This window comes from Chelmon rostratus, chromosome 11 (assembly GCF_017976325.1).
Source record: "Chelmon rostratus isolate fCheRos1 chromosome 11, fCheRos1.pri, whole genome shotgun sequence".
Lineage (NCBI taxonomy): Eukaryota > Metazoa > Chordata > Actinopteri > Chaetodontiformes > Chaetodontidae > Chelmon > Chelmon rostratus.
The window spans coordinates 14816771-14844522 of record NC_055668.1 but is presented as its reverse complement, the minus strand read 5'-3'; the positions used below and the strand labels follow the sequence as shown (position 1 = coordinate 14844522).

General features: G+C 46.5%; 1 protein-coding gene across 2 annotated transcripts in view; it reads right to left on the bottom strand.

Moving 5' to 3' along the window:
- zmiz1a (zinc finger, MIZ-type containing 1a) overlaps window positions 1-27752 on the bottom strand; it is a 77320-nt gene that overhangs the window by 24812 nt on the left and 24756 nt on the right. For both annotated transcript variants that reach the window (XM_041948223.1, XM_041948224.1), the window contains exons 3-5: window positions 8797-8905; window positions 6021-6134; window positions 3256-3361 (exon numbers count right to left, since the gene is read on the bottom strand). In XM_041948223.1, coding sequence (XP_041804157.1) covers window positions 3256-3361; window positions 6021-6134; window positions 8797-8865 — 289 coding nt within the window. In that variant the 5' untranslated portion in view covers window positions 8866-8905. The remainder of the gene's footprint in view (window positions 1-3255; window positions 3362-6020; window positions 6135-8796; window positions 8906-27752) is intronic.

Here is a 27752-nt window from a genome sequence, read left to right as displayed (position 1 = left end):
TGGTTAAAATCACCTGCGCTTTTACCACAATAGTGAGTTTTCACAAGTGGAGCTTCACTGAATTCTGACAACATGTGATGCCAACATAAATTATTGAATCAAGACAGAGGAACGACAAGCAGCGGCCTGCGTCTGACTTAAACATTAACAGGAGGTGTTTTAAGGGCATAGCGATCATTCCAGGGAGCCGCCACCTTCAGTCCAGAGCGTGTCAAGTCACGTTAAAGACATAATACACAAACTGAGTCACACTTGAGACTTACTTTCATCTCATTAAAACTTGATGGGAGGGGACACTGTCAAGCAGAAGAGGCGAGAGCGTCGGTATAAAGAGCGGATCGCTCGTCATCGTGATCATTTTGTAGGTTTATTATTGAAGCTATTGCCTCATAAAGGCAGAGAATAAACCGCTGTGAGCATGGTGACAGATTCACTGAGGAAGGAAACAGTAAAACCCTTGATAGATTATGTGGCTAATCTGATTTGCTGTCTGCTGAACTTCACAATAGCCCAACAGCTCAGTGTCTATTAGGGTTGTGTGCGTTTGTAGGGCAGCAGCACACCTATTATCTAATGAACCTCTCAGTTGGACGTCTGCATGCAGCGGACTGCAGATTATTATGAGGACAACATAAACAACTCTAAGAAGATCTCAAAACGGACTGCGTATTCTACAGGATTGGAAGGAGCATCCATCAAGCATGAAAAAAACGTAAAACAAATCCAAAAACCTGGGTCACTCTTTTGAAAAGAGAACGCTAAATGTAACAATGCTAGCTGCTACAGCCGCATGCTAACGGAATTAAAGCTGTGTGTCCTCGCCAGCTCTGAGAGTTAACAGTGCTAATGCTAGCTCGCCTAACAGCAGATAAGTCTCTTCACTGGCTGATTCCAGATTAGGGCAACACACTAATCCTGCAGGCCTCGCTGCAGGGTCACAATCTCCAGACAGCTCATCGGCAGCAGTCTGCTGTTGTTGAAAATCTCTCCACTTCACTCGACGGGCCTCGCGGGGCAGTGTTTGTACTTTAATATCAGGAGGAGTGCAACTTTAAGCATTTACGGTTTGTTTTGGGGTTCTGTTGTTTGGAGGGAAAAAAAAGAAAATAATAAACAAAACATTTTTTTAATTGAGTACTTAGCAAATTGTCTCACCAAGTATTTTCATGCATTCTGCAGCGTGATGGAATATTCTAGTTGAAATACATGCATCAAGTTAATTTTGCAACAACTCAAGCTGTGGAACTGTTGAAAAAAAGGGAAAAGGGAGGGTAGCAATAATTGCTTTATCAATTTCCTCTTTAACTGATGCTCTGAAAGAAAGCATCACCGTGATTGATCCGCAGTCTTAAGAGTCTGCCTCTTCCCTCAGAGAGCATCCCAGACTCCTTGGCCCTCAGTCTGGGCTCTCAGGTGTCAGACCTGCGGCCCTGTGTCGCCATGCAGGCTGTCAGAAAATTGCACTGGACTGCACAATGAGGCACACGTTCACGCATGCACAGACACACACACAAAGACAGTAAAAACACACAAATGAGAACATACAGACGGAGCAGACAGAGCAGCGAAAGCCAAATGCTTCTCTGAGTCTTTGCTGATGCATTTGTACGAGCACAAGCAGGCATCTCTCAGTTCAAGTGTGCACCACGTCTCCTCCGTCGCCCTCCCGTCTGCTTTCTCAGACAGACGTCCTTGTGAGGGAGGTAAGACGGATGCTCGGTGAGTAAGATCTGCCCTGAGTCACATCTGCCTCCCACCCGACAGCCTGCCTGCCTGCCTGCCTCGTTTGATGGCTGGCCGCATCATATCTCCCCCGCCACCACCCCAGCATAATTACACTACAGTTTCCATTTGTCCGCTGTGCATAAGCAGCTCTTCCTGAAACCCAGTGCTGTCTTCTATTAGATCCCAGAACCATCAGCAGGCCTGAGGATGATTCTGACTGTCAGTCGGGCCCAGACAGCCAGCCAGTCCGAGCCATGCCTGGACAACAATCACATTATCCCAACACAGGAACACAGACAGAAAGAGAAACACAGCGATCGATATTGCACACTGACGTCTGTCTGACCACTTAAGTTCCTCCCAACAAGACGCTACCCACCACAGCTGAAAGAGGATATTCGGCTCGAGCGAACGTTCACATCATGTGAGCAAAAAGCAGCAGAAACGGATACATTTCCGCATGTTCGGCTGCAACACATTGCAGCTCGCGTGAGGAATTACGGGACAAGACTTCAAAGCGTCATTGTCAGTGCTGCGACTGCAGTTCCTGTTATGAAACAGTGACATATCTGCCCCGTCAGAAAAACAAAGAAATCAGACAGTTTAATCAAAATATTTGACTCTCACTACTCCCACTTATGTAACTGCCGAACAAAGGTTTATCTGTGTTCTGACTGGCTGGCTATGGCTCTGTCAGGTCTCTGTCAGGCAGAGTGAGTGGTCCAGCACACATCAGCGACACCTCCCCAGCCATCCATCTCTCTCTCTCTCTCCTGCCTCTGCACATTTCACTTGACAAATGTACAAGAACAGGCCGCTCCTGCAGTACCGTGGGAAGCGGGGAGGGGAGGTATGGATCGGTGGGGGGGGGGTTGGATTTGATAGATAAATGTCCATTACTGCATGTGTGTTTGTGTCTGTGCATGCAGGCTGCACATACGAGCGTGGGGTTTGTGCGGAAAGACTGTCGAGTGGACTGTTTCTGTGAGGCTGCCACCCGGACAGCTCATCTCAATAGCACATTAATGTTTCATGGGGACTAAAAATATCTGACATTATAATGCTCTATGGGCTTTTTGTGTGATGTCTGTGGTCGCTGTAGTTTGTAGAAATCAGAAATTTCCTAAGACATATTCATGGTAATTTTAGCACTTCTTGCTTTCAATATACTGAAATGAACAAAATACTTTGCAAATTAAACTGTGAGTTTGTTTAATTAAGAAATTCAATATATCTTTGCTAAAAAAAAAAAAAAAAAAAAAGCCCTAATGACCTTCATATGGTGCTTAAACAATAAGCAGCTACGCTGTTCATTCATGGCCTGAGCAGAACAATGAAAACCTTCTGACTGGATCACGACTTTAAACCATTCAGCGATTTGTTTTAATTGTTGTATTTCTTGAAGAAGTGAATAATTGCAGCATGAAGAACAATGAGCGCTGTACCGTCCACTGTCTTGCATCACAGCAGTAAATGGGATGATGTATGAGCATGCATCTGCAGGCCTTTTAGTAAAGTGGTGGGTCTTACCTGCAGACTTGGGAGTGAACTTGTCCCTGTTGGCGGCGCACACAGCCAGCAACCTGTAGCCAAGGTCCAAGTCAAACCCCTGCTGAGCAGCGACGCGACTCACCACCTGGGGGAAGAGTAATGGATGATGAGTACAGCTGCTGTCCTTCAGGCTCTCTGTTTTTTTGATAATTACACTGTTTTATTACATTATCATAAACTGGGTAAAACTGCACTTTCATAAGATATCGATCTCTTACTTGAGTAAGTTAAGGAACAATCCTTTCACTCTCCTAATTGTGTTAATGTTTTGAGCCTCCACTGTCATTTAACTCAATTTGTCTTCAGGCACACTTAGAATGAACACTCACTCACGCACGCACGCACGCACGCACGCACGCACATACAAACAGACACAGTGGGATTAATGTGGAGTCTGCAGTCTGGATTGCTCCACTGATCCACAGTCAGAATGAGTCTGATGTCTGCATCAACCTCCAAGAAGAGGTAAGAGAGCCAAACCACAGTCACTCTGCAGAACAAGCAGAGACTCTGAAAGGTTATCCTCAAACAAGCCCGCTCTGGCCCTAAAGTGAGCAGTTTGTCTCCTGACTAAAGGTTGTCGGTTCACTTACCCAAACAGGGCAGGAAAAGGTGAAAATAATGGGTGAACAAAGGTTTAAAAATCCTCCCTTTTTCTGCCGATTTTGAGAGGAACCAGTCCCCAGCAGTAAGATTTAAATAATCCTTTCGTGTTAATGACTTCAAAAAGAGGTTGAACATTTATGGGACACGGAGCAGGAGCCTCCCGCGCTCTAATATGATGTTAAAGGGGATGCTGGGTGACGTTAAACAGGACTCGGGAGACAGGGGTAAATCATTATTAGAAAGGGAACCCCTTTTATCTGCTAACAGATGACTACTCCTCTGCTCCCTCTGACCTCAAAACACACATTACCGTTAACAAGGTCAGCTGGGGTGCCTTTTAGAGAGCCAACATAACAGCTAGCAGTGCTCATAAAGTGCCGCTGTCACAGGTAATACGGCAGCTTGAGGGCTGATTAAAAAACTATGGAAATCATGTCAATAAATAAGGTTCGTTTAATTGTTTTAATCAAGAGATTGTACTATACAGCTCTGCAGCTCCAGTAAATCATGTCGCACCCATTTGAAGCTCTTTAGGAGACATAAAAATGTCATTCTAGGGATAAATACTTCAACATAATCTCTTCAACCCAACCATATTATGCAAGCGATGACGATTCTGACAAACGGTCGAACCACGCTGTGGTTCGTCAGCCGTTTAATTTCCTGCGTGAGTGAGTCTGCCCTACAGTTTGTACAAGGCACGCAGCCAGCTACAGAGGCTAGCATAGATTCAACACGGATTTAACAGTGTTTCACCTCATAAGCCTTTTTCAGCTTAATCTCCCTCTGAGGATGTACATCCAGGCCCATATTCCTGTCAATATGAAAACAGCACTGTAAGGGGTGCTGAGGGTTACTGGGCCATTCATGTCCTTGTTTATCTATTTGCTGGAGGTAAAAAAAAGCATCAGTTTTGTAGTTTTAATAATTGGCAGATTTTAGAACATTTTGGGACAAGATGCTAAAATAATACAGATGTCTGCAAGCACTGACATTCCCTGCACTCTCCATACAGAATGCATAAAGACAGGCAAAACAAAAGGCAAGCAGGGCAGAGCTAACAGTGCAGCACTGGCAGCTCGGTTATGTCATCTTTTATTGGCTCTGGAGCCGATACTCCGCCAGAGTTCAGAGGACGGCCTCCACATGTACAACATGCCAACATGCACACGAGGCAGACATTCAATTTCACTCAGCTACCACAAATCTCAAGAGCTATGATTGAAATAGCCGTGTTCAAATTTCAACTGAGCCCTCTGATAAGTAACGAGCGAGGTGCCGTCATGAAGACAAAATCCCTGAAAGAATGCGTGGACTTGTTGCGTGCTGTAATTCTCCAGATAAGAAGCCGTTTGCTCTCAGAGTCTGATGAAACAATTTAGCTGATGGAAACAGCCCCATGCTGAGAGGGATCTCAGTGGTGGGCTCCATTGTGTGGCTCTTTATCAGCCTTTAAGAGGCTTTTATTGTGATTTACACATTAATGAGCATTTATCTGTTTGCTCACGCTACCACTTCAGCTGGGGACAATGTTCCTTCAGTGTTTTCAAAGACTGATCTTAGCGATAAACGCGTGAAATGTTTCAATTCTCCGCTCCAAAGCCTCTTTCACACGTGCAACTGTGCATGTAAGTACGTGTGTGTGTGTGTGTGTGCGTGTGTGTGTTTTCACAAACACCTGGTGCAGCTCAGCTCTCTGGCCATGTGCCCAGATCGATGAATGGTAGCTGGTGAACTAAAAGGCGATAGCCAGAGGTGACTGGCTACCCACAGTCCTGTTCAAGCCTCTTTTGTGTGTGTGTGTGTGTGTGTGTAAAGCACAAAGTGGAGAATAGCAGTGGGTGACAAGGACTTTAACCTGTGTCACTGGCCCCTGACGGCCTGAGCAGCTGCCTCGGATAACTGCTGGATACAAACCTGGTGTGACTTTGGCCTGCTACTAACATTTTTACTCAAATCAATGGGGGAAAAAAGGCGTAAGCCAAATACAATACGAATACGACGCTAAAAAGCCTCCGAAGTGGACACACCAGTCCGTGTTTTTTTCCTAACTATCCAAAATCTAATTATTGTTTTGCTCATCTCTCCTAAAAAGTACCTGAAAAACCCAACGAAAACCATAATTAGTGTTTGCGTACCGTCAGACATCCCATGAGACTTTGCTCGAAAGGTCGCTGGAAGGCCCGGGGATCTCCACACCAGTCGAGCAGCTCTGTGGCTGCTGAGTGGAAGTTGGCCGGGTTCTGTAAGTGCTGTGCAAACAAAGAGAAAGGAGACGGCTATTAGAAACAATGGCAAATAATGAGCGTTATTTTTTCTCAGATTAGGTACAAATTGGAAAAACACTGAAACCAAATAGTTTTGCAGCCTTGCACTCTCCCTCCAAACTGCCTTGATTTAATGTCTTGTGTTTCTGCGCAACCCTGTGAGGACCTTGACTCCTTCCAATGTACGCCCACTCAGGGCTCTGCTGCATTGTGGGAAGAAGATCACACCCATATCAACAATGATGCCAGTGTTTCCTGTTAATCTCTCTTGGCAACACCCAGCCCTCACCCCCATGACCCACACAGCAACCAAATCTTTCCCTCCAATCCTCCTCCTCTCCCTTCCCCTCATTCGTTGCCCGTTTTCAGAATGTAACGGAGCCTCGGCACCAGAAGTCCACTGGCTGGCTTGGCTCCTCACAAAGAAAACAACCTTGGTCCTGGCAGCTATGTGTGCAGACTCAATACGCGCCGTTGGTGTGTTGTCTAATCTCTTTCAGTCTCTGTCTGTCTCTCTCGCCTGCTCACTGAGGCCTGAAACAGTTGAGTCTTTTCTTCCCAGTGTCTGAAGGCTACTCGGGCTGGCAGGACACAATAAGCGGTTTTAAAATTGGGCTCCCTTTCTTCATGGCTCAGGAGGTTAATAGCTCTGAAATGGCGCAGAGCTGCAGCTTGTTCAGTCGGCAAGATTGAGCCCACTTGAAAGCATTTATTATTCTCATCTGGAGCTGAAGCGTTTTGTTTTGTGCCTTCTTGCAGAGAAGGTAGAACTATTGTCTTTAGGGGGCAGCAGAGGTGAGCGTTTTCTCAAAGGGCAGCTTTTCAGCGGCGTTTGACAAAGGGGCTCTTCGGCGCGAACGAGGCCTAACATGTCAGGCCTGGAACCCGCCCGCAGAGAAAATCTCCGAGAGCCTCCAGTGATATCATGAGCTTCAAGAGAGGCCTTGAGTGACTCATCTTTTTTGATGTGAAGATTAGCCATTATAGAGTTAGTGGTGGACTCTCACAGGGGTTTGACTGATGGCGAAGAGAAAGCAGGGAGAGCGAGAGAAAGCGAGAGATGCTCTTGTTGAGTGAGAGGGAGGGGAAGAGCCTGTTCTAGATGAGTGATATAATCTGGCATTATTGCTGCTTGATGGGAGGCGTATCAGCCTCCAGCGCGAGAGGAATCAGAACTAGCACAGCAGGGGCTGTCTGTCTAGATCTGAACTCACAGCTCCTCCTGCTGCAGTGCTCGCCACCGACTCTGCCTGACAACCTCGACTCTGGTGTGAGGGGGAGGACAGCGGAGTGAAATAGCTCTGCTGAGTTTTGGAGGGAGGATGGGGCCTGAGCTGTTCTTGTTGTTGTTGCCGCTCAGGGTTGGTTGAGGACAAGAGCGGGGAGGTGGGGGGGAGAGAGGGCTGAGCGGCAGCAGCAGCAGCAGCGATGGGGTTTCAGCAGACAAAGAGCCAGACGTTTGACAGACTGTCCTCTGTGAGATGATGGACTGACTTACCCCTTTTCAGGCCAGCCAAGGATCAGGCTGTTCACTGCCTACCTGGCTGCATGAAAAACAGCATAACAACACCTGGCTCACCGCCAGCGGCTTTCCCCAAACCAAAACAACACCCTGCTAGCAGAGCCACCACAAGCTCAGAGCCCACTGACGAACTCGCCGCCTTTGAAGTCTGGTTTACTACGAGCTCCATTACAGCCAGAGACGAGGAGTATATAAACCAAATGACAATCAGTGCATTTATTGAGCTAGACATGTTAACTCGAGCTATTTAGGGCTTATCAGTGACGCCTGAGAAAATAATTGAGGAGGCTTTGTGAAGTGAGCAGTGTCAATTCCGCCAAATTTGACTCATTTAAGAAATGCTGACATTCTAGGAAATAAGGCTTTTTCCAAGATTTTGATGTCAACTGCGTTGCTACATACAAAGCAGGGAAGAACTGAGCCCGTTTTGATAAAGGATGCTATAGCGGGTGCTCAGGAGTTCAGGTGGGGGTGGAACGGGGAGGTTTAAACAGCAGGCACAGAGAAAAGGGGTATGTCACCTCATAATCGCAAGCTCAAAGGCCTATCATTCACTGACTCACTGTAAGGCACAGTGTCATATGGATGTTGGGAGATATAAAGGATCACACCCACATAGCATAAACAAATAAGCCCACAGCCTGCCAGCCAGCCAGCCAGCGTCTTCTTGTAGACTATTAATCACAGGCAGAGGCGGTAGCCCTGGGTTATGTCTGTCTGTTTGTCTGCGTCTTTCTATCTGGATGTGTCTGTGAGGAGTCTCCCGAAAGCTGGCAGTCAAGGAAGCATTTAAGCAAAGCCACAACAAGGGCCGGCATACGTCAAGAGTCAGGAACGTGATGTAAGGGAGTCTCTTATGTTGCGAGCCCCCTTTGAAGTCTCTTGTTGTGTTCGCTGCCAGATTTGCCTCTCTCCCTCTCCCTCTCTGTCTGTGACCCTGTGCAACATGATCTGTGTGACTGGAACTAATGGCCAGAAAAACTGATGCCCATATAAGGTGCTGAAAGGAGAAAGGAGTGTAGGAAAGGAGAGGAAATGCAGATTCGTGCATCCTCTAGAATCCATGTCTGCATTGCACGTTAAAGCAGGACTAACAGGCTGCTACATGTGGCTCTTTATACACACCTGTTTGATGCACTGCAGCCTGTCATTGGTCTGCTGGATGTGCCGGTCCATCGATGGTAATGTGTTCATCTTGATGTCTCTACCGGGACGCCATTAAAAGTTCTTTACTCTGCAACAGAAGAGGAGGAGGGGGTGGAGAGAGGTACATCTGTTAGAACAAGACTTTTTGTCAGCTCACCCATGTAAAGAGTTTGTAGCCTATGAAGTTCAAGCAGCATTTTAGCAGCTTGACAGGTTCTCAAACAGGGAAGCCAGCTTGTTTATGCACTGACTCATCGAAGGGCTTGATCCGCCTCAAGCACGTTTTTGTTTTTTTTTGGCAAATGCATGAAACTGAGATGTTCCACAGCAGCACCGCCAACAAACAGAAACATGACGAAACTGAAAGAAAACTTTATTGCTTTATGTTACCTGTGGGAGAAAAATCTGACACATGCCGCAACATCAACTGTTATCTCTAGGAAGCACATCTCAAGGTTATCATGTGGCGTAGACGTCTAATGTATGCCCGCATCCAGCAGCAGATAAGGTTCAGCTTCACACCATCTCTTCCTTTCTGCGCATATCTTGTTTCGATCGAACAGTCAGCAGCAACAACAAGAACAATTTCTGCCCCACGCTTACCACTCGGACCATCTCGGAGTAATGGGGTGAGGCTGGATTAACTGGCATCTCGCTGCTATGCCAGCGAGGCCTCCGTCCCCTCGCCATCCCTCTGTGTTTATCTCCATCAGTGTTGGTCCGCCTCACATTCCTCCACACAAAAGCCGTACTGAGAAACCACAGGTGGGAGAGGGGGGGGGGGTGGGGGGCAGGGCTCTAGAAAGCTGCTCAGTACTGATAAAGGGTCCCCCAAGATCCCCCACTGTGACAAACCGAGCGAGAGAACGAATACGATGGAAGCATAGTGCTCAGCCAGTGAGTTTACGCTCAGTCTGGTGGGCTTATCTTAGAGAGAGTATTGCAAGTATGCACACTCCTTTTCTGTCTCTTTCTCACACACACACACTGAAGAGCATGTAAACACAAAAGCCTGAATTCTTCACTTTGATTAAGCGTAAAGGTAAAACTTCAAAGGAACACCTTGAGAATAAGAGTGTATTACTAATCCTCTGAGCTTAAGCATTACCAGAGTAGAATTACCTGGTGTGCACTTGCACAAAGTCTTAAACATCAGCGGATACATTGCTGGCATGAGCAAGGGGGGAATTCTGGATCAAATGTGGTCAAACGGTGGGCGGCCAAACGTCTCCTGTCAGCTTACATGGACGTGGTGCTGCCGCAGTGGTTGCTGACTGCCTGTGAAAAGTCCCTAAAAACAGCTCTGCAGGGCACAAAGCCACTCTGACCGCGCATTATATGACCATAACTTTGGGTGGCCTAATTCTGCTGTGCTGTGTCTCCCAGCAGCCAGCAGATGTCTCCCTCTCCTGCTGCTAACCAGCATGTCCCTTTCACACACTACACCCGGAGCAAGTGGTCCAGAGAGGGCTCCTTTAAGCCCTGACAAGTGCTACAAATCCCCTTCAGCAGCCAGGCAGCTCCACGAACCGCTAACAGGGCACACTCCAGCCCAGCGCTGGCCGTCTGACCTTGTGGCTATTGATTAACTGTTTCTCCTCCAGCTCCCCTTCCTGCTGTCCCAACACACCCGCAGCCAAGACAGAGGAGGGAGGAGGATGGTTGGAGGGGGTTGAGAAATCTGCCTATTTTTACTGAATAATCTCTTCTTTTTTCTCCTCCTTCTCTCTGTTGTGCCAACACACACACACACACACACACACACACACACAAACGGGCAGTGCTTTTGTCAGTCGATGAAAAGACGGGCCCTCAGGTTCTGAGAGCAAAATGAGTGAGGTGGAAATGCAACTGGTTGTGGTGTTGTAACTGAGATAAGAAGTCAATCCACCTGACTGACTGACAGACTGACTGTCCAGGCTGACGGCCACACCCCCTGCTCAGGGGGAAAATGTGTTGCGTAACACAGACGATGCTTCTGTGGAAACATGGCAGAATCCCTCCCCCCCTGCGCCACAACCTCACCCCTCCAAAATAAAGCAATCTGTCAGATCATCACAGGAAGGGGAAACAAGTAGCAAAACGTTGACATCTCTGCCTCTGCTTCTCTGCAGATTGACTGATTGCAGCTGGACTGGAAAGAAAACTGGAAGCAGCCTGTGATTTTTCTCCTGTTTTCCACATTTGTATTTTCGGCTTGAGACTTTCTGGGCTACTGCTGTAGCTATTTCAGCGTGCACACGCTGAAGAAGGGCCCGCTCAATCTTTATTGTCTCCCAAACATCTTAATCAGCTCCACTCAGCACTGCTTACCAGAGGTGCAAAGCAAAGGATTACACATCCAATTATGCTGTGCATATTACAACCTCCCTTTAAACAGCAGTAGGAGGATGCTGCTATGAATCAGAGCAGAGTAACAAACCACAAATAATACCAACATCCGAGGAAGCTTCTGTTTCTTTCTCTAGATCTCTCAAACACACACACACACACAGACACATTCTCACTTTTTGTTTCCCTCCTCCTCTCTTTCCTGAGCAAAACAAGCTGGGGGAAGTGGGGCAAGAAATAAGTGCTCAGAAACAAAAGCAAAGTAATATGAAAAGCACTGGAGTATGGCAGGGAGGGGGCAAGAAGGGCCAGGCTCAGTGGGGAAAAGACACAAAGTGAAAGAAAAGGAGCAGTGAAATTATCTCTTCATTATCAGCAGCAACACACACACAGTCATGTTTCCATCACTTTTGGGGGCATTACACATACTTTCATTCATTTCCTGGAGACTCAACCACAACCACTTACTAACCCCAACCCTAACCCTAACCTTATTCATAACCCGAGTCTTCGCTCTAAAATGTAATGATTTACATTATGGAGACGAGTCCTCACAATGTGACTGTGCGCAAACAGATTTATGTCCCCACAACGTCAGTAATAACTGTCCACACCCACACACACACACACACACACACACACGTGATCACTCATAGCATGAGTGATTTCTCATTTCACACAAATGACTTCCACCTTTGCCAAGTGCAGCTTGCTTTGTGAATGTGATTAGTCAGGTGGGGGTTGCGTGGAGGCGCTTACACAGGAGCTCACGCTGCACTCCGGCACTGTGTATTGTGCAGCAGCAGACTGGGCAACATGGTTGGAGTTGGTGTGAAGATATTAATATGGGTGTTTTTCAACATTAAGATATTTTATATCAGGATCAATGCATGTGTATGCAAAATCACCTTTAAAACCATTAAAGATTCAGTTTAATTAGGAGGGAATGAGGGAAGTTTGGTAACACAAGTAGGCAGAAAACAATCTAAAAACACAGGACAGGTTAAGGACAGTGGCCAATATCAAACACCACAAATGCACATAATGTCTAAAAGTGTGTTTATCAATCCATACACAGAGTGCATTACTGCAAACTTCATTCTGTTTGTTTTGCCTACAGGCAATCTGAAACACATCCTTCGCAGCATTAGCTTTAAGCTGTCACAGAGTTGAGATTTTGTTCAGTGTGAAGGTGTGCAAAGGATCTCTGAAGTTCACAACACCTTGTTAAGAGAGATGCAAACCAGCAAATAAGTGACGAGATCAATACAATAAAGCAAACTCTTCACAGGTGAAGAAAAAGAACTCCATTAAGTTCTGTCGTTGGTTCTGAATCATCTCTTGCCACATCATCAGAATATGATCCTGCTGAAAGTTGATAAACAATGATATCAAGTTATCAGCAAGTCCTGCAGCCACATGAAAGCTCTGCGTCTGGAGGCTAACACGCTGTGGTGTTTTCTTAAACTACTCTACTATGTTTTTGAAGTTAGGCTGTGGCTTGAATTGCTTTCAGATGCCCTGGGGGGAACAAGCATATTCTGCGCATAAAAGATTTTCAGCTTAAGATAAACAATTACGGGCTTGCATGCGATACTATGGAAAACAACAGCTTTGGTGTGGTTTTAATGCTAGATCCAGCCTCTCCTGTATGTGGAGTGTAGAGGGCAGTGCGCGGCAATATGAAAGGAGCAGCTGGGTGAAGTTTGGCCAGAGATCATCTTCATTATTCAGCAACAGTCTGGAAAACGAGAACAAAACTATAAGTCTTGCTCTCTGGACACAGTGGGGGATCTTCTCTCCTCCTCCTCCTCCTCCTTGTCCTCAGTTATATGGCCACGGCGTTTCTTTCTCTCACTGCTATGCGCTTTTTGCTCCCCTTTTCTATAGCCCTCAGACATCATTAGAGCCACCCAGCATGCCGCTCCTTTCCACCACCTTCCATTTTCCGTTCTATCATTTTCCTCTCCCCGTCCCTCATATCTCAACCCTCCTGCCACTCTTCCTCCCTCCCTCCCTCTCCTTCCTGGGGCCCAGTGCGGGAGCTGCCATAACAGGAGGTGGAATGGATTCATTTGCTCTAATGTGGTTTGGGCTGCAGCGTGGCACGGCACAGAGCGACACTTTCTCCCAGCGCGCAGAGCTTCTCTCCCTCTCTGTCTGCAGTTCATGTGTTTTCAAACAGGCCAATCAACACCACTCAGCTGTGCTGGCCTCCCTCTCCCTCTCCCTCCCACAATCTCTGCTCTCAGTGTGTCTGGAAAAAGCCACCAGCCCTCTCTCTCACACACCATTATCTCTAGTGGCGAACTCCTATAGCCAGACAGTCCCTTTATTTTTTGCTCTTATTGCCTTTATTTTCTCCACTCTGTCCTCAGCTTCTTCATTTTCCTTCTCAAACCTGCTTCCGACATCATATCTCTGTCTTTCCGCCTTGTTTTGTTCTGTGCTTTATTTTGCTAATCCTCTCCTCCGCTAATCTCTCCTCCCTCTCCTTCTCCCTCCCAGCAAAGCCAGCTATTGGTCATATCGTTCCCTCCGGCCTTTATAAAACTCAGCCCTCTGTGCAGCATCATAACCGCCAGCCTCTATAAAAATTTGACATGACTTGTCCCAGGGGTGGAAAAAATAAACTCTAAATGTTGCTGTTTGTTTATCGTCTGTTTTAATGTGACAACCACAGGAGCACCGGGCAGCTATGTGACACCGAACACTGCAATGCAAACAGCTGTGATGTAGGGATATGTGAGCTGCTCTGTCGCTGTCTATAAATAAGGAGCTTCAGTTGGGGAGCATTGCAGGCATGCGCCACCAGATACCCCCGAGAGCAGACGATTATTTTGCCACTCAGTGTGCGAGATCAAACAAAAAAACAAAAAAACCAAAGAGCACCGCATACTACGTGAGCACAGAGGTGGCCACTCTCTTTTAGCCAATTCACTGCAGCACAATCCGGATACACCGATAACGATAGTATGACAATATTTTGGGGATGATTGTTGCGTACACACTTATACAGACATACAAGATATTAAGACAGCATCTTATTTTCAACATTTACATAATGTCTTCATGTTTAGTCAGTTTCAAAACAGAAATAAGCAACAAATCCTTTTTTTCTTGATTCACAACGTCATTCAACTTATATCCCCCTCAGGAGTCAGTGGAGACCAAAAACCGAGCCAAAAGGAGAGTGTGCACACACCACATTCGCTTTGTGCCTACAGACATGACTGCTAATGAATGCTAATGTTGCTCCGCATCTGCTGGATGAGTAAATATAAGCAAGCATTTCAAGTTAACATCAGCGTTTACAGCTTGTTGCGCTGCCCCGGAGTGGCCAGAAAGTTAGCTGGCAGGTTTGAGCTGCCAGTACGCTCCGCCAGAACTGGCTCTCAGATGACCAAACTTGGAAACGCTGCTTGGGGTTTTTACGTAGTTTGACAAGAAATTGTACGCACTACCTCTGTTCAGCCCTTAAGCTCTACCACGTTACGACCGTAATGAAAGCCTTATCTCATCAAATGCTGTATCATGGTAACATATGATCAAAATACTAGCTCCCCGAGGCTTAATGACCCTTCGCTTTCCCTTCTTTCATATTTGTGCTATGTGTCCATGCAGCTACACATGCCCTTATTTTTGTTTTTATTGTCTCAAGCGCATTAATAGGGAAAGACCATCTATCTAACCGTGAGATGTGAAATCAGGTCATCCATGAGCAGAACGGAGCTTGAGCGTCACATGATGAATGAATGAACTCCTTATTCCATAGAATGTTCCAGTTGCTGAGGTCTATAAATACCAGCTGGGGAAGATTGTATGTCCTGGCTGCCACATACGATTTTCCACTGTCATGAAAGGCAAGATTTCTATCACTCGTGATGCACAAGGGATGAAGCAAGTGCGTGTGTGTGGCGAGAACACAAGGACAATGCGCAGCCTTTATAACTGTACCAGGCCATCACAGGACTGCCTGAAATACTGAGCCCTTTCAGTGAAAGACTGCATAAATCTCATAAGCTTTATTAAGTGGAATAACAGCAGTCTAGTACATTTTAAAGAGGACTTTGTGAGAAGAGATGACAGTGTATCTGAGGAGAGGAGAGTGATTGACAGCGCAGTCTGACAGGCTTGTGTAAAGCTAACCTTATGGGCCTGACTCCAGCAGAGCTGTTAGCTCACACACCGCCCCCCTGCGACTGCTGAATGGGTAAACTGACAAATTCCATGTCCTTCGGTTTCAGCACCGGCAAACTGCTGACCCAAATGCAATTAAACAACATCCACTGGGGAGTGTAACACATCAGCGTACGGTAGCATATGAATGTGCATGTGATAGTCTACGTGGGGAGAGAGTGATGAAGTGTGTGCAGGAAAGAGAAACAGAGAGACAGGGGCAGAGAGTGAGACTTACAAAGAGTGAGTGTGATTCAATCTGCTCAGTAAGCCATGAAATGGTATTGGTGTCATTAGGGAGAGCAAAAATATATCTGTGCCAGTCTGCCCTCCACTCCCCTTGTCTTTGACACTCCAAAAGCACAATCCTTATGAAAAAAGCAACCAGCCCTGCACACGGTGGAACAAAACGTCCTACAGTGCAGCAGCCCCACCACAATAACCTTTATTTCTGCCTCTGATCATTCATGGGGCAAATGCAATAAACTATTAAAAAAAAAACACTCTTATGCATTTACAATTAGAAATCATGCTGAAATCAGTGTGTACATCGAGAGCATGAAACATGCCAATTACTGCAAGACACTAAACAAAAAGGTTATTAGACAGCTGTGCAAGGACTGTTGTATAAAAGAAACCTTTTTCAGTGAAACCAGTGGACAGAGGACAATGTCAGTGGATGGCTCAGAATCTAAAAATACAGAATAAAAACAGACAATTTAACAACAATTCTGACAATTAACTGTCAGCGAAGCAACTCCAAACTTCTTTATCAGATCACAGAGAGATTTCTTCTCTTGTTTTGAAAAGACAAAGAGCGCAAAGACCTTTCCTAAACTATCCCAACTGACACGACACTTTATTATTATGCATCACTGCGACAGCTTTGCAGGTGATGGCATCTACGGACAATATGGACAAAAATGTTTTTACTTGCCAAATAACAATTTATTAAATTCCAGGATTATAATTTGTTCATCAAGGGGCTTGGCTTTGATTGATGGCAGGCAATAGAGGAGTATTCATTACACACCACCAAGCCAGTGTTTCTGCCATCCAATAAGGTAAATAAGTACAGTAACTATAACGATATTCAAAAACAGTACAGAATCCTTATTGATTTTTCTACCACCCTGCCTGCAGTGGAGCGCCTGTTGAGTTGGTAGAGAATAAGGCACTTGTTCAAGGGCACTAGAACAAGACTGATGTTTGCTAGCACGTGCACCAGGTGCTCTGACAGAAGAAGAGTGCAACCAGCGACGCAACCAACACAAACAAATCACGTTTTCAAGCTTTGCACACTGAAATCCTTTGACGGTGGATTCTGACTGAAACAGCTAAATAACCTTAGAGACAGCGAGACCTTCAGACATGGGTCGAGGGGAAAATGGTGCACTCATTCATCTTGTTCTGTGTGTGTGTGTGTGTGTGTGTCAGAGTGAGGGTGCGAGTTGCGAAAGAACACAAAACATCTGCTTGCTGTGAAAATGAAACAGCCTAATGGCGTACACAGAGCAGCAGTTTCATTCACTGATGGGACAATCCACACAGGTACTATTTGGCACAGTGAGCGCAGAAAACCAGCGCTGAAAGGCTAATGTGCTTCAGTTCAGCTTTCACAAAACACTCTTTTAGTGCTACAAAGCACTCCATTAGTGTGCGTGTTTATTTGGGATCTCAAGCATCGTTACACAAAGTCCATCCTATCAGCTTATCTTCACGCACGCGTGTGTGCATAACATGTCGGGGATGATGTTTGACACCGCAGGAAGACACAGAAACATGCATCTTCAAGCCTCAAGAGGCTTTAATGTGTGTGTTGGTGCTCTGATATGCTTTCTCTCTAAGATGTTATTCTACTGTGGCTCTGCTTGTGAGACTCGAGGCATGTGGAAGGGTGCGAAGGAAGATGAGACCGACAAATAGATGGGAAGAGAGAGGGAGAGAGAAAAACACTCATACGACATATTACATGTAGTGGGAGGCTGGGAGAGACGTGCAGGGTGAGATAGGGGGAAATGGTTGCAGAGCAGCAGAGGGAGATGGCGAGAGGTCATCCCTGGGTAATTTGTTTTGGTCCACTCAGAGCGCAGACACACAGGGAGCAGGTAAACCAATTACAGTGTGACATGAATCACTAAGACCTACAGGCAGCCACGCAGCTGGCCGGCGAGCCAGTCAGGGCAGCCAAACAGCCGACCAAGTGCACGCCGTCTCTTCCCCCAAATGCTGCTCGGTCACAAGCCGCAGCCATCACTCCTCCCTTGACCATGATTGCACATCTGGAGTGAACTGATGAGAGAAAAAAAAACAAACATAATTTCCCCCCGCAGCCTCGGCGCTGAGAGATCCTGTGAAGCTCGGACAGCTTTTTCGCATTTATCTTCAATGCGATCTGGATGTTCTTCTGAAGGAAAACACTTCAGAGTGGCTGCTGGGAAACGCTGTGGATTGACCCCAACACAGGAACTAAATAATGCAGCGCATTTTTTTTAAAACAAAAACTGGGGCTTCGACGATGTCTTCATCTGCGATAACTCAAATCCAATCTGACAGTATGTGTTTTGGTTCCACATCTCCATCCCATTTTCAAACCACAGACAATAATGATAATGCTACGGCTCTTTTGAACAGGCACAAGTTTGGATGTCAGATCCCAATGGATGTCGAAGCCAAGCCAAACACTCCAGGGGGAGGTTAGAAGTATTTACATGACAAAGACTTAAGCAATTACTTTAATTTCCTTAATCGCCCGACGGCTGTCAAAACGATGTTGTGTCAGACCTCAGTCACACTAACGCCACCGGCTGTGTAACGGAGAAGCAGGAAACAACTTGTAAATAAACAATCGCGTAGGTCCCGTCCTCTATGGCATCAGCCCTAATCCTCGAGCTGATGCTAAACTGACAGGAGCATCATGAAAATCCGCCCAGCACAGAAAGGGAAGAGAATGAAGTTGACGAGGAGAGGATTAGATATCGCCTTGGCACTTGGTTTTATTTGATGTGGCCTTGGTGCGGGCTGTTAGATTCAGGAGGGGTAAATATTTGATGAAGGGCGGTACGGTGTTGGGCTTGCTGCTGCCAGGGGCTGTACTACGGGAACAACTAATAAAGACAGCGGCAGGCAGGTTGTCGATCACCGCTGGGGCGCTGGTTGAGCAGAAGTGGCTGGAGAGCGGAGCGCAGCCCGTGTCGCCCCCTCAACGTGTTTACCAAAGCACCGTGTCATCTAATGTTAGCTCAGCGGGCAAAGATAGCTCTTCCCCCGACTGTACATCAGCATGCACTCTCATGCATTTGCACATACGCACACACACGTACACACAGAGCGCCAGTGGGGCTGCAGCGAGACACAGTTGGAAGAGATTTCCAAAGATGTTAAATCTACCATCTTGCTGCACCTTGAAATTAATAAGGGCCTCTGAACTGCTCTCTGAGAGCCACTAACTGGCCATTTGCACTGTCTGGCTCCGCTGGAAAAGGCACTCCCCGCTTCCTCACACGAACCCATCGCTCTCTTTCTCCATTTTTCTTTCCTCTGCCTTCTCTCCATCACACCCTCTGCTCTCTTTCCTCTCTATCTGCAGTGTTCGTACGGCTTTTAGTTCGGAAAATTCAAGCATTTTCAAGCAAAGGTACCGAACTGAAAATGTCCAGACGCTCGGAGTGTTTATCATCACATCTAAATCGCTGCTATAAATGCAATTATTAACATCGATTGTGCGTTTTGATCGTGGTTATTTAATGCTTGCTCTTTTCCAGAGTAAGGGATCAATAGAGCACGTATCCAGACGAGTGATTGCAAGAAAAGAACTTTGGTCTCTGGTCTCGTTGGATCTTTAACGATGTCAAGGAACAGGCAGCCAGGGAATCATCTGAACACCAGTTTACATGTTTGCACATTCAATCAACAACAAAACAAAACAAAACAAGGAAATTGCGGGGTGAAACAGATGATCAATTTCCTAGTTTTCTTCCCTCCATCTCTATTGTCTTTCTTCCATCTCCACCCTCTTCATCTCAGTCCCCTCTCTTCCTTTCGACCGAACGCCCCCACCCCTTCCCCTCCTCTCCTGACTCCTTGTTCCCTCCCTCCCACCTCCTCCTCCTCCCCTCCTCACTCTCTCTCTCTCTCTCTCTCTCTCTCTCTCTCTCTCTCTCCATTCCTCTGGCCCTAAAACCAGCCCCTCGGCCGCCCGCTTGCGCTCACTCAGATGGCTGTTACCATGACAACCCTGTTCTTTCAGCTCTTGCAAAATAATGAAGACAATGTGTTTTCCATTTAGATGAGTTTTCTGGCGCAGCGGGGAGATATGGAGTGTCCATCTTGCCTCCTCTTTCACTGCGGAGGAAATGTAATAAAAAAAGGGTTTCTAACCTCTCTCTCTCTCTGACACTTCTTCGCTCTGCCTCTCTCCCTCTCTGCACACTTTCACACACACTTTCACACACACACAGGTTAGGGTGCTGTGTAAGCCAGCTGGGTGGTAAAGTGAGCTCTGTGTTTTAACCACAGCGGAGAGGATAGCAGCAAAGGCTAATGTCTGGCTGGTCTTGCAACAAAGCACATCAGCTGCAGCATTCTGTTGCATCTCGATGTAAAAATGAAAACAAAAAACTGACTGACAGGTAGAGAGAAAAAAAGAAAAAAAAATCTGCTGTGAAATCACAGTCGACAACTTGTCTGTGGTGGATTACGAAGTCCTGCAGCCTGCTGTCAAATCCGAGCTCCGACAATGATAAACTGTGAACATTTCAGGTCTTATTTGGTGGTTTTTGGGACTTATCGATGATATTTTCACAGCACAATGCTCCAGTGCGGGAATAAATGCCATGACAACTAAAATTAATGGAAAGAGCTTTCTTTTTTTTTTTCCCCTCTCACGGGTGTGGATTTATTAACTCGCGCAGCGCACGAGGGGAACTGCGATCCAACCACTTGTTAGGGGCTGAAAAGTAACATTTACGCTGCTTTGAGAGGTAATTCAGTTGCAACTTCCTGCCATTTTTACCCACGGGTTCAAAGTAAACAAGCAAATCCTGTTTATTGCTTTCTTTCTAATGACAGCAGCGTTGCAATAAAAAGCTTTGAATGTGAAAAAAGCAGACTTTGCAAGAGGCTTGAAAATTGCTCTGTAAGTTAAACATGAAATAGACTAAATGGAGAGTTTTGGTCTCTAGCTCTGCCTCCATTTAAAAGTCGAGGCTTAGGTCAGATCTTGATTTTGTGGAGGCTCCTTTGGGAAAACATATAGCCTTCTGCCCGAGAAAGAGACGCAACACATACTGTATGAGAGAAACAGAGAGAGGGAGCAGTAGAATGTGTATGTCTGTGTGTTTACAGTGGAAATAGTGAGTCTGGGACATTTTCTTTGGGTCTCTTTTCCAGTGTTTATGGAGAGTGGTGAGGAACAACACTTCCTGAGAGGAAAGCCAGCTTTCCGAGCCCAAACCCTCTTCCAAGCCCCGGAGACGGGGAGCGCTCTGTCTCCAATTTATGTTTTCCACCCAGCGCCGCGTAAACACGAGCGCAGAAAAACTGGTATGCGTGTGCATGTGCATGGGTGTGTTTCCGATAACACACTCACACACACAAAACAAAGGCGGGCAGGCAGAGTAATCGCGGACAAATGAGCCAAAACATCTCAGAGCGCGGTGATAGCCCAGTGTTTACCAGCTGTAATAGACCTTTCTCATGAAGGAGCTGCTACAAGAAGATGACACAAAGGGGGTCAAGCTCCATCTAAACCCACTCTGCTGACCTCCTCCTATTCCTCACGCGAGCTTTCAGTCCCCGGCCTGTCAACACCGGTGACAAGAGGGATTTAAAAAGAAAGCTGGGAGGAGACTCTCTCCTACTCTCCCTCTCACAGTCTCTCTCCCTGCTGGCCGCCCTCTGCTCCTTCTTAATTACATCCAGTCCAAATCAGACTATTAATGAAGTCAGTCAACACCTACAGGGAGTGAAGGAGGGCTTTCCTCACCCAGCGAGCATATCAAATCAAATCTGGCTCCTGGCCCTGGAAGGTTTGGTGGCCAAGTAAAATGACACGTTAAAGCCAAATAAGGCGAGAGATTATCTTCACTGTTGATTATTTTTCTGCTTAAAAGAGAACTCCACCAATTTGGCACCTATTCCATGCATTCTTCTTCCTTGTCAAAGCCTGGCGCCTACGTTATCCACAATGCAACTCGACCACTGAGTGTTCAGTCCCAAATTGAGGTGTGCTATGCTAGCAGCAGACAGCTTCAAGCACAGATGAGATCTTCTGTCTACCAACCTCAGATTTTTTTCCCCTCAACTGGAACATTGTCTAGTCTTGGAAAAAGGCCACAAAATAATGAAAAAGCTCATTTTAGTCTTCATAACTCTGAAATAATCAATGGAAAATTATATATAAGTGAGAAAAGGTTCACAATTCTCACCATTCAGACGCAGGAGTTAGAACTGGAATTTTTGGCATTTTTGTTCGATTAATCGATTGCCGATAATCATTTCAGGACTGAATCTGATTTCAGCGCTCTGGAAACCAAGCTGAACGAGTTTCTCGCCTGTTTATGCGAATGTGTTGGAGGAGGATGCAGCATCCATCAGCTCTCTGCTGTCTGAAGTGCAGGGAGGTGGAGACAACCTGCCGTGTGTGCTGATGTATACGTTTAAACAACCTAATCATCATCTACAGAAAGGGCATCGTGTTGGCTTCTTTACTGGCCTGCTGTGAGGTAAAACTACCTGCGTTTGATCCTCAAAGGGTACACCGCCTGCGAAGCGCATACAAACGCCTGTACAAAGACAAGGTGGGGGTTGTACATTATATGGTGCCATATGTATACAGTGATGGCAGCCTTTTGATGAGCAGGCTGCCCGTATGGGGGCTTTAAAGTGCTCCAGTGATGCAGCCGCTTCCCACGTGCATCCATATTTGATGTACAGCATGTGGCGGGAAACAGCCTCTGTGCTCCAGGCGCTCTGATCTTCTCAAGACACTGCTGTCAAAAAGCATGATGGCATGCTGGATGTGTGCTGTAACACTCTCGTCTATATGTTTACACACGTGTGTGTGTGTGTGCCACGAGGTGTGTGTTTTTGTCTGTGTGTGTGTACTCAAATGTCTGCCTCTCTCCGTAATACTATTGTCCACAGCCACCTGCAGAGCACAGCAGCATTAGCAGCCCCTCCACCCCCTCTTCCCACACACACACACACACACACACACACACACACAAATCCCAGCAGATCAAAACACTGCACTCCATCAAATCCAGTGAAAAGCCTGTTTACTGATGATCTGGTGTGAAGACAACAGGCGGCTGGACTGGGAGATGGAAGGGGGGGGGGGGGGGGGTGAGGGGTGAGAGTGGCTGAGGCACTGAGGCAACCGGGGAGTGGCTGACTGCAGGGGCTTTTATTATCAGCCATTGTAAAGGAGCTAGGTGGGATAATTGGTCTCCTAAGCTCAATGCGCAGCATGCATTTTTAATGAGCCCACACTGTTGCTCATTTAATATATAGGCAAGAGATTGCAGATAAGGAGGAAATGCTGTGAAACGCTGATGTTTATAGAGTAGAGTGGGCTGAGGGAGAGATAGAGATGTTTAATTATTCCTCTGTTTCGGCTTGTGCTGTTAATGTTATTAGTAGTTTGTTGCATGATAGCTGTATAAATGTCTTATTGTGCCAGAAAGACGTTGTCGGTATCAGTTGTGAAAGCTGAGAGTGATGAGCTGCGCCGCACGTGCAGATCTGCATGCACAAGTGTGCATAATACATCAATGTGGCTATTCCATGTATGCCCTGATACACTGTATACGAATATCGGAAAAAAATCCGTATAATATTATGATATTGATGTTGGGGCTGCAATTGCTTTATTGATTAATCTGCTGATTATTTTCTCAGTTAATAAAATACTTCTTCAGCCTATAAAATGTCAGAAACCCAAGATATTCATCTTAATAATCATAGAAGAGTGAGAAAACCTGCAATTATTCACATTTGAGAAGAACTCAACTTTTGGCATTTTTGCTTGGAAAATGATTAACATCACTTCAGATTGATTTTCTGTTGCTTGAGTAATCCATTAATTGACTAATGCTTTCAGCTCTAATTAATTTCAACCATACGGCCCATCCCTTGTCTCTTGCTCTTACAGTGCGACAGCAGATTATATCAATCATTCACCGAATATAGAAAGAAAAACATCTTTTCATTATCTTCAGATGGACGGAGAGGAAGGATTAGCCACTGTGGACTTGAGAAGGTGACTGACTCCCACCTGCGTCTAGCTAAGTCGAGAGCCGGATCGACACACTCGTGTCCAACTTGACTGTGCGTAAGCCAGCAGCTCAGAGAGGCCAACCCTCCCTCAGCCAGAAGCCGTGGGGAAGTACAGTTAGCGAATAAAACACACACCAGCTCAAGCCAAGACTTCTGACCTGTCAGAGCACCTCGTAATGTTCTTACTGACCTCAAAGCAACAAAAAGAGCAACCTTTCACATTACAGCGGTCTCAGGCGGGCATTAGAGGGCTGCGCCAACCAGGAAGTTAAGAGGCTGGTGGCAGGGGGCAGAAGCACCCGAGTTTAAGTGAATTAAGAAAACTAAGTCGTGTTTAGCCCCGGCATGAGTCCATCTCTCCTTGTCGGAGGGCACGGTGCCTGGGCTGCCACCTCGTAATAGCATTAAACACCTCCCAAAGTGATGTTTGGGAGTGAGTACACTGCAACCCAAATGCTGTGAAAGGGCCACTTACAATAGAGGGCTGCACTTGGACTTAGAATAAAAATGGCTGGGAAGAAAGGGGGGAATTAAAGAGGGGTGGCAGGAGGGATAAAGAGAGGACAGGAGGCAGAGAGGAGAGGTGGCAGGTGGAGGGAGGTTGATTAATGACAGGTCTTTTTTTTCCTCCCTCTCTCTCTCCCCCCACTGTCCTCCAGTACTTCCTTCAGGGACCCCACAGACCTCCTCCAGCATCCTGCTCCGAAGCTCTCCCTGAGATCACCAGTCTGGGTCCATCCATCAACGACGCTCCCATCCTGAATGCACGAAGCCACAACAGAGGACCCCGGTCCCCTCTGCAGTAACCCTAACACAGCCTGTTAACACAGCCCCCGTCTGCTCTCTCAGACGTCTTGCTCTGCTCAGCAATACAACAGAGAAGCTGGAAAGCCGGCCCTTCTTCCTTTATTTCCCTCCAGCATTACACTCACTCATTCATAATGTGATGTGTTTGGACTTTATTTCAGCTCTGCAATTAAAAAGTCGACTTAAAAAGTTTTTCAGAACGAACGCACGGTGCATCTTTAAAGCAGCTTACAAACATTCAATGATGACTGGCTGAAGCACTTCCTGGAACCACGGTCGGGGTGGACTGTTCTCATGTACATATGCCGCTGCGCATTTCTGTTTATACTCCGTCAGGGTGGCTAAACAGGGTGCGTAGTCATCAGGCCACAGCCGTTCTCTTTGATGCGAGTACAAAAGCTGCCTAGCGGATGTGAGCTAGCCCCCACCTCCACCTCCACCTCCTCCACCACACAACCCCCTCCCAGCCCGGCGGCCAATCCTCTCCTCTGACTGAGCAACACACACACACACACACACAAACAGAGACGCACAGAGCTGAGCATAAGCATCTGGATCACACAAATGAATTCTATTTTCTGACGGCAGACAGACGGACCCGCCGGACGGTCGCCGCTAATCTGCCACCTCCCCTCCTCCTCCCACCGCCACCTATAATCCCTGACAGAGACACAGAGAGGGAGAAAAAAAAGAGTTTATGACAGTGAGAGAGGGAGAGAAGGAGGGACACTTGCATAATGGTGAAAACGGGCTTGATCTTATCCCCGTGCCTGAAATGAAATGGACTGCACACTGGCTAAATAAACACTTGTTGGCCACTTTGCTAATGCTACTCAACACAATGGAAGACGGATGATGTTTCACTCGCGCTCTTGGCTGCCTTGTTTGATTTGCTGGCACTGAACAGTGTATGTAGCAGGAGTAATAATAAACTTTGCAGTCCAATGAAAGCTGCAGCAGTGTTGGTCTCACTCAAGTCTCGTTAGCTGACAGAAGACTCGGCTGCAAACACGCTCCGACTGAGAAAACGCACAACGAGAGCCATATTTCTTCCAATTAAGTGCAACTGACTTGTAATTTAGCCCAATCTCCTGTGGGTTTGTATGTGACCCCGCTGCCACTGCAGCGAAAGGGGTGCGGACATAAAGATGAGGCATATGAGTGTGCGTCTCGCGTACTACAATATGTGCTTTGTATTCATTGCAGATAACAGGAGGCCGTTGGAGGAGAGAAAACAGCAGCCATTGATTTTGTGTGCTGGGCAGGCGTTTCTCCATTCCAGAGCCTGGTCGATATGCACACACTGAGAGCAGGGAGCACCGGGAGGCTGTGAGCGGAGGTTGCACACCACTCTGGACACGGCATACACACACATGCGCACACGCACGCATCGGCAGTCGGCAGCGAGTGGACACAAGATCTGACAGGTAATCGCAGCTATCTTATTACCCGCCGGCACATTCACAAACACACACGCGCGCATGATCAGAGGCAAATACCACCACTTTGCAAACACGGGCCTGAATGAAGGCAAAATGAACAAATGGACTCAATAAGGCAATTTCTTTACTGTGAGTGAGGCAGGAGGGGGTGGGGGCATGTTTCAGCATTAAATCCTTTATCAAGTAGCCGGCAAATCAAACATTGATTTCCATGAGCCAGTGTGCCAGAGGCAATAAGGATCTCCCTCTTCAACTGAGGCAGTGCAGGCCACACACACACACACACACACACACACAACAAGTACACAAACCTGCCGACTGCAGGCACTAAACGAACTTTATGTCGAATAGTAATTGCCACTATCTGAATAGGAAAAACATTTGCGAGGGTGTGTATGGTTGGCCTGGTCTGGAGCCAGAGGGAAACACCGGTCGGCTCTGATCAAAGACGCGCTGTCTCTGCTGGACAAGTGGCCATTAGAGGGGCACGCTGACAAATGAGAGTTCAACTCGTGCCTATGTTTAATGTGACATGGAAAAAAAAAAAATAACACTGCATTAACCTAGAATGGCTCCAGTTGCGTTTTTTTCTTCGCTGGTGACCACTGCTTTTCTGTTGCCACAAGTTGTGACACGTCAAGTTGTGACACGTCAAGATGTGACAAACGCTTTTAACTGAGCTTAATTGTTGTAAAGAGCTCGTCACCCTTCGGAAGTTGACATGTGATCTTGAGGTTTGATCCTGACAACCCTTACATTTTTAGGCTACCTGCTAAAGACAGAATGGTTTGACGTTAGGTTAGATGTGCAAATGGTCCATGACTTAGATGGGAGGGGCTCAAGAGGACGTGACATACAGGATATAGACAGACGGACAAAATATGTCCATTAAAGGTGATGCTACGCTGCAAGAAAAAGGCGCTCTCTGGACGGATTTTCATGAAAACTCTAACTTGAGAGGAAGGAAAAAAAACAGTTGTCAAACCACTCAATAAATGGGAAAGCCTTGATGCACATCACTCTGCCATCAGTTGATTTAGGTTACATATTTGATTTGCAAAAAAATGTTCCTCTTCATAAAAAAATTGCAAAGCAGTTTAAAACCTGCATTGTTTACATCCATATTCATTTGTCTTCTTTTTTCCTGCCTGCACCCACATCACAACATTGCTCCGTAGCTCCACCAGTGGTCAAAAACTCCACAGGGTGCTTTCAAAAACATCTGTGCATACAAGTGGTTCTTGCATGTGACCCAATGTCTCCTGTACTATGAAAAAAGAAATGGTAATAATCCTTCAGTCAAACCTGGAGATGTAACAGCATTGCTGCCCATCAATAAACCGCTTACACAACGTCCAAAAAACACTTACTTTCATGCGAGAGCATTCAGCTGAGAAAGTCACAACCTGAGTCAAACTCCGCTGAGCACACTAGGTCATTCTCAAAGCCAGCTTGCTCCCATTTAAATTAAACTGTTGTGACGTTTTAAGCTGCTCGCTGAGAGCCAGTCAGACACAGAGGATGATGAACAGACACACACAGAGGAACACAGAAACATACGCATGTAAAAGATACACGCACAGGGAAGCAAAATGGAAAAACAGGCTCAGGAAATTGGCCAGTTCCTGTATACGAGAGGTAGAGAGTGAGAGATGGAGGGGGGGGGTCGAGTGGAACAAAACAAGAGGGAAAGAGTGAGAGAGAAAGACGACGTGTCTTATGCAACCTCAGTGCCACTCTTATTTTGTTTTAAGACACAGTGACATGTCAGATTGTCAAAAGCTTCTAATAATTATCAGAGCAGCCTTAATAAAGTCTTCAGAGGAAACGGGCATTTGGTGGCGTGTGCATAACGAGCAAGCGGCTTCTTTTGGTTTGACATACATGGGTCACATT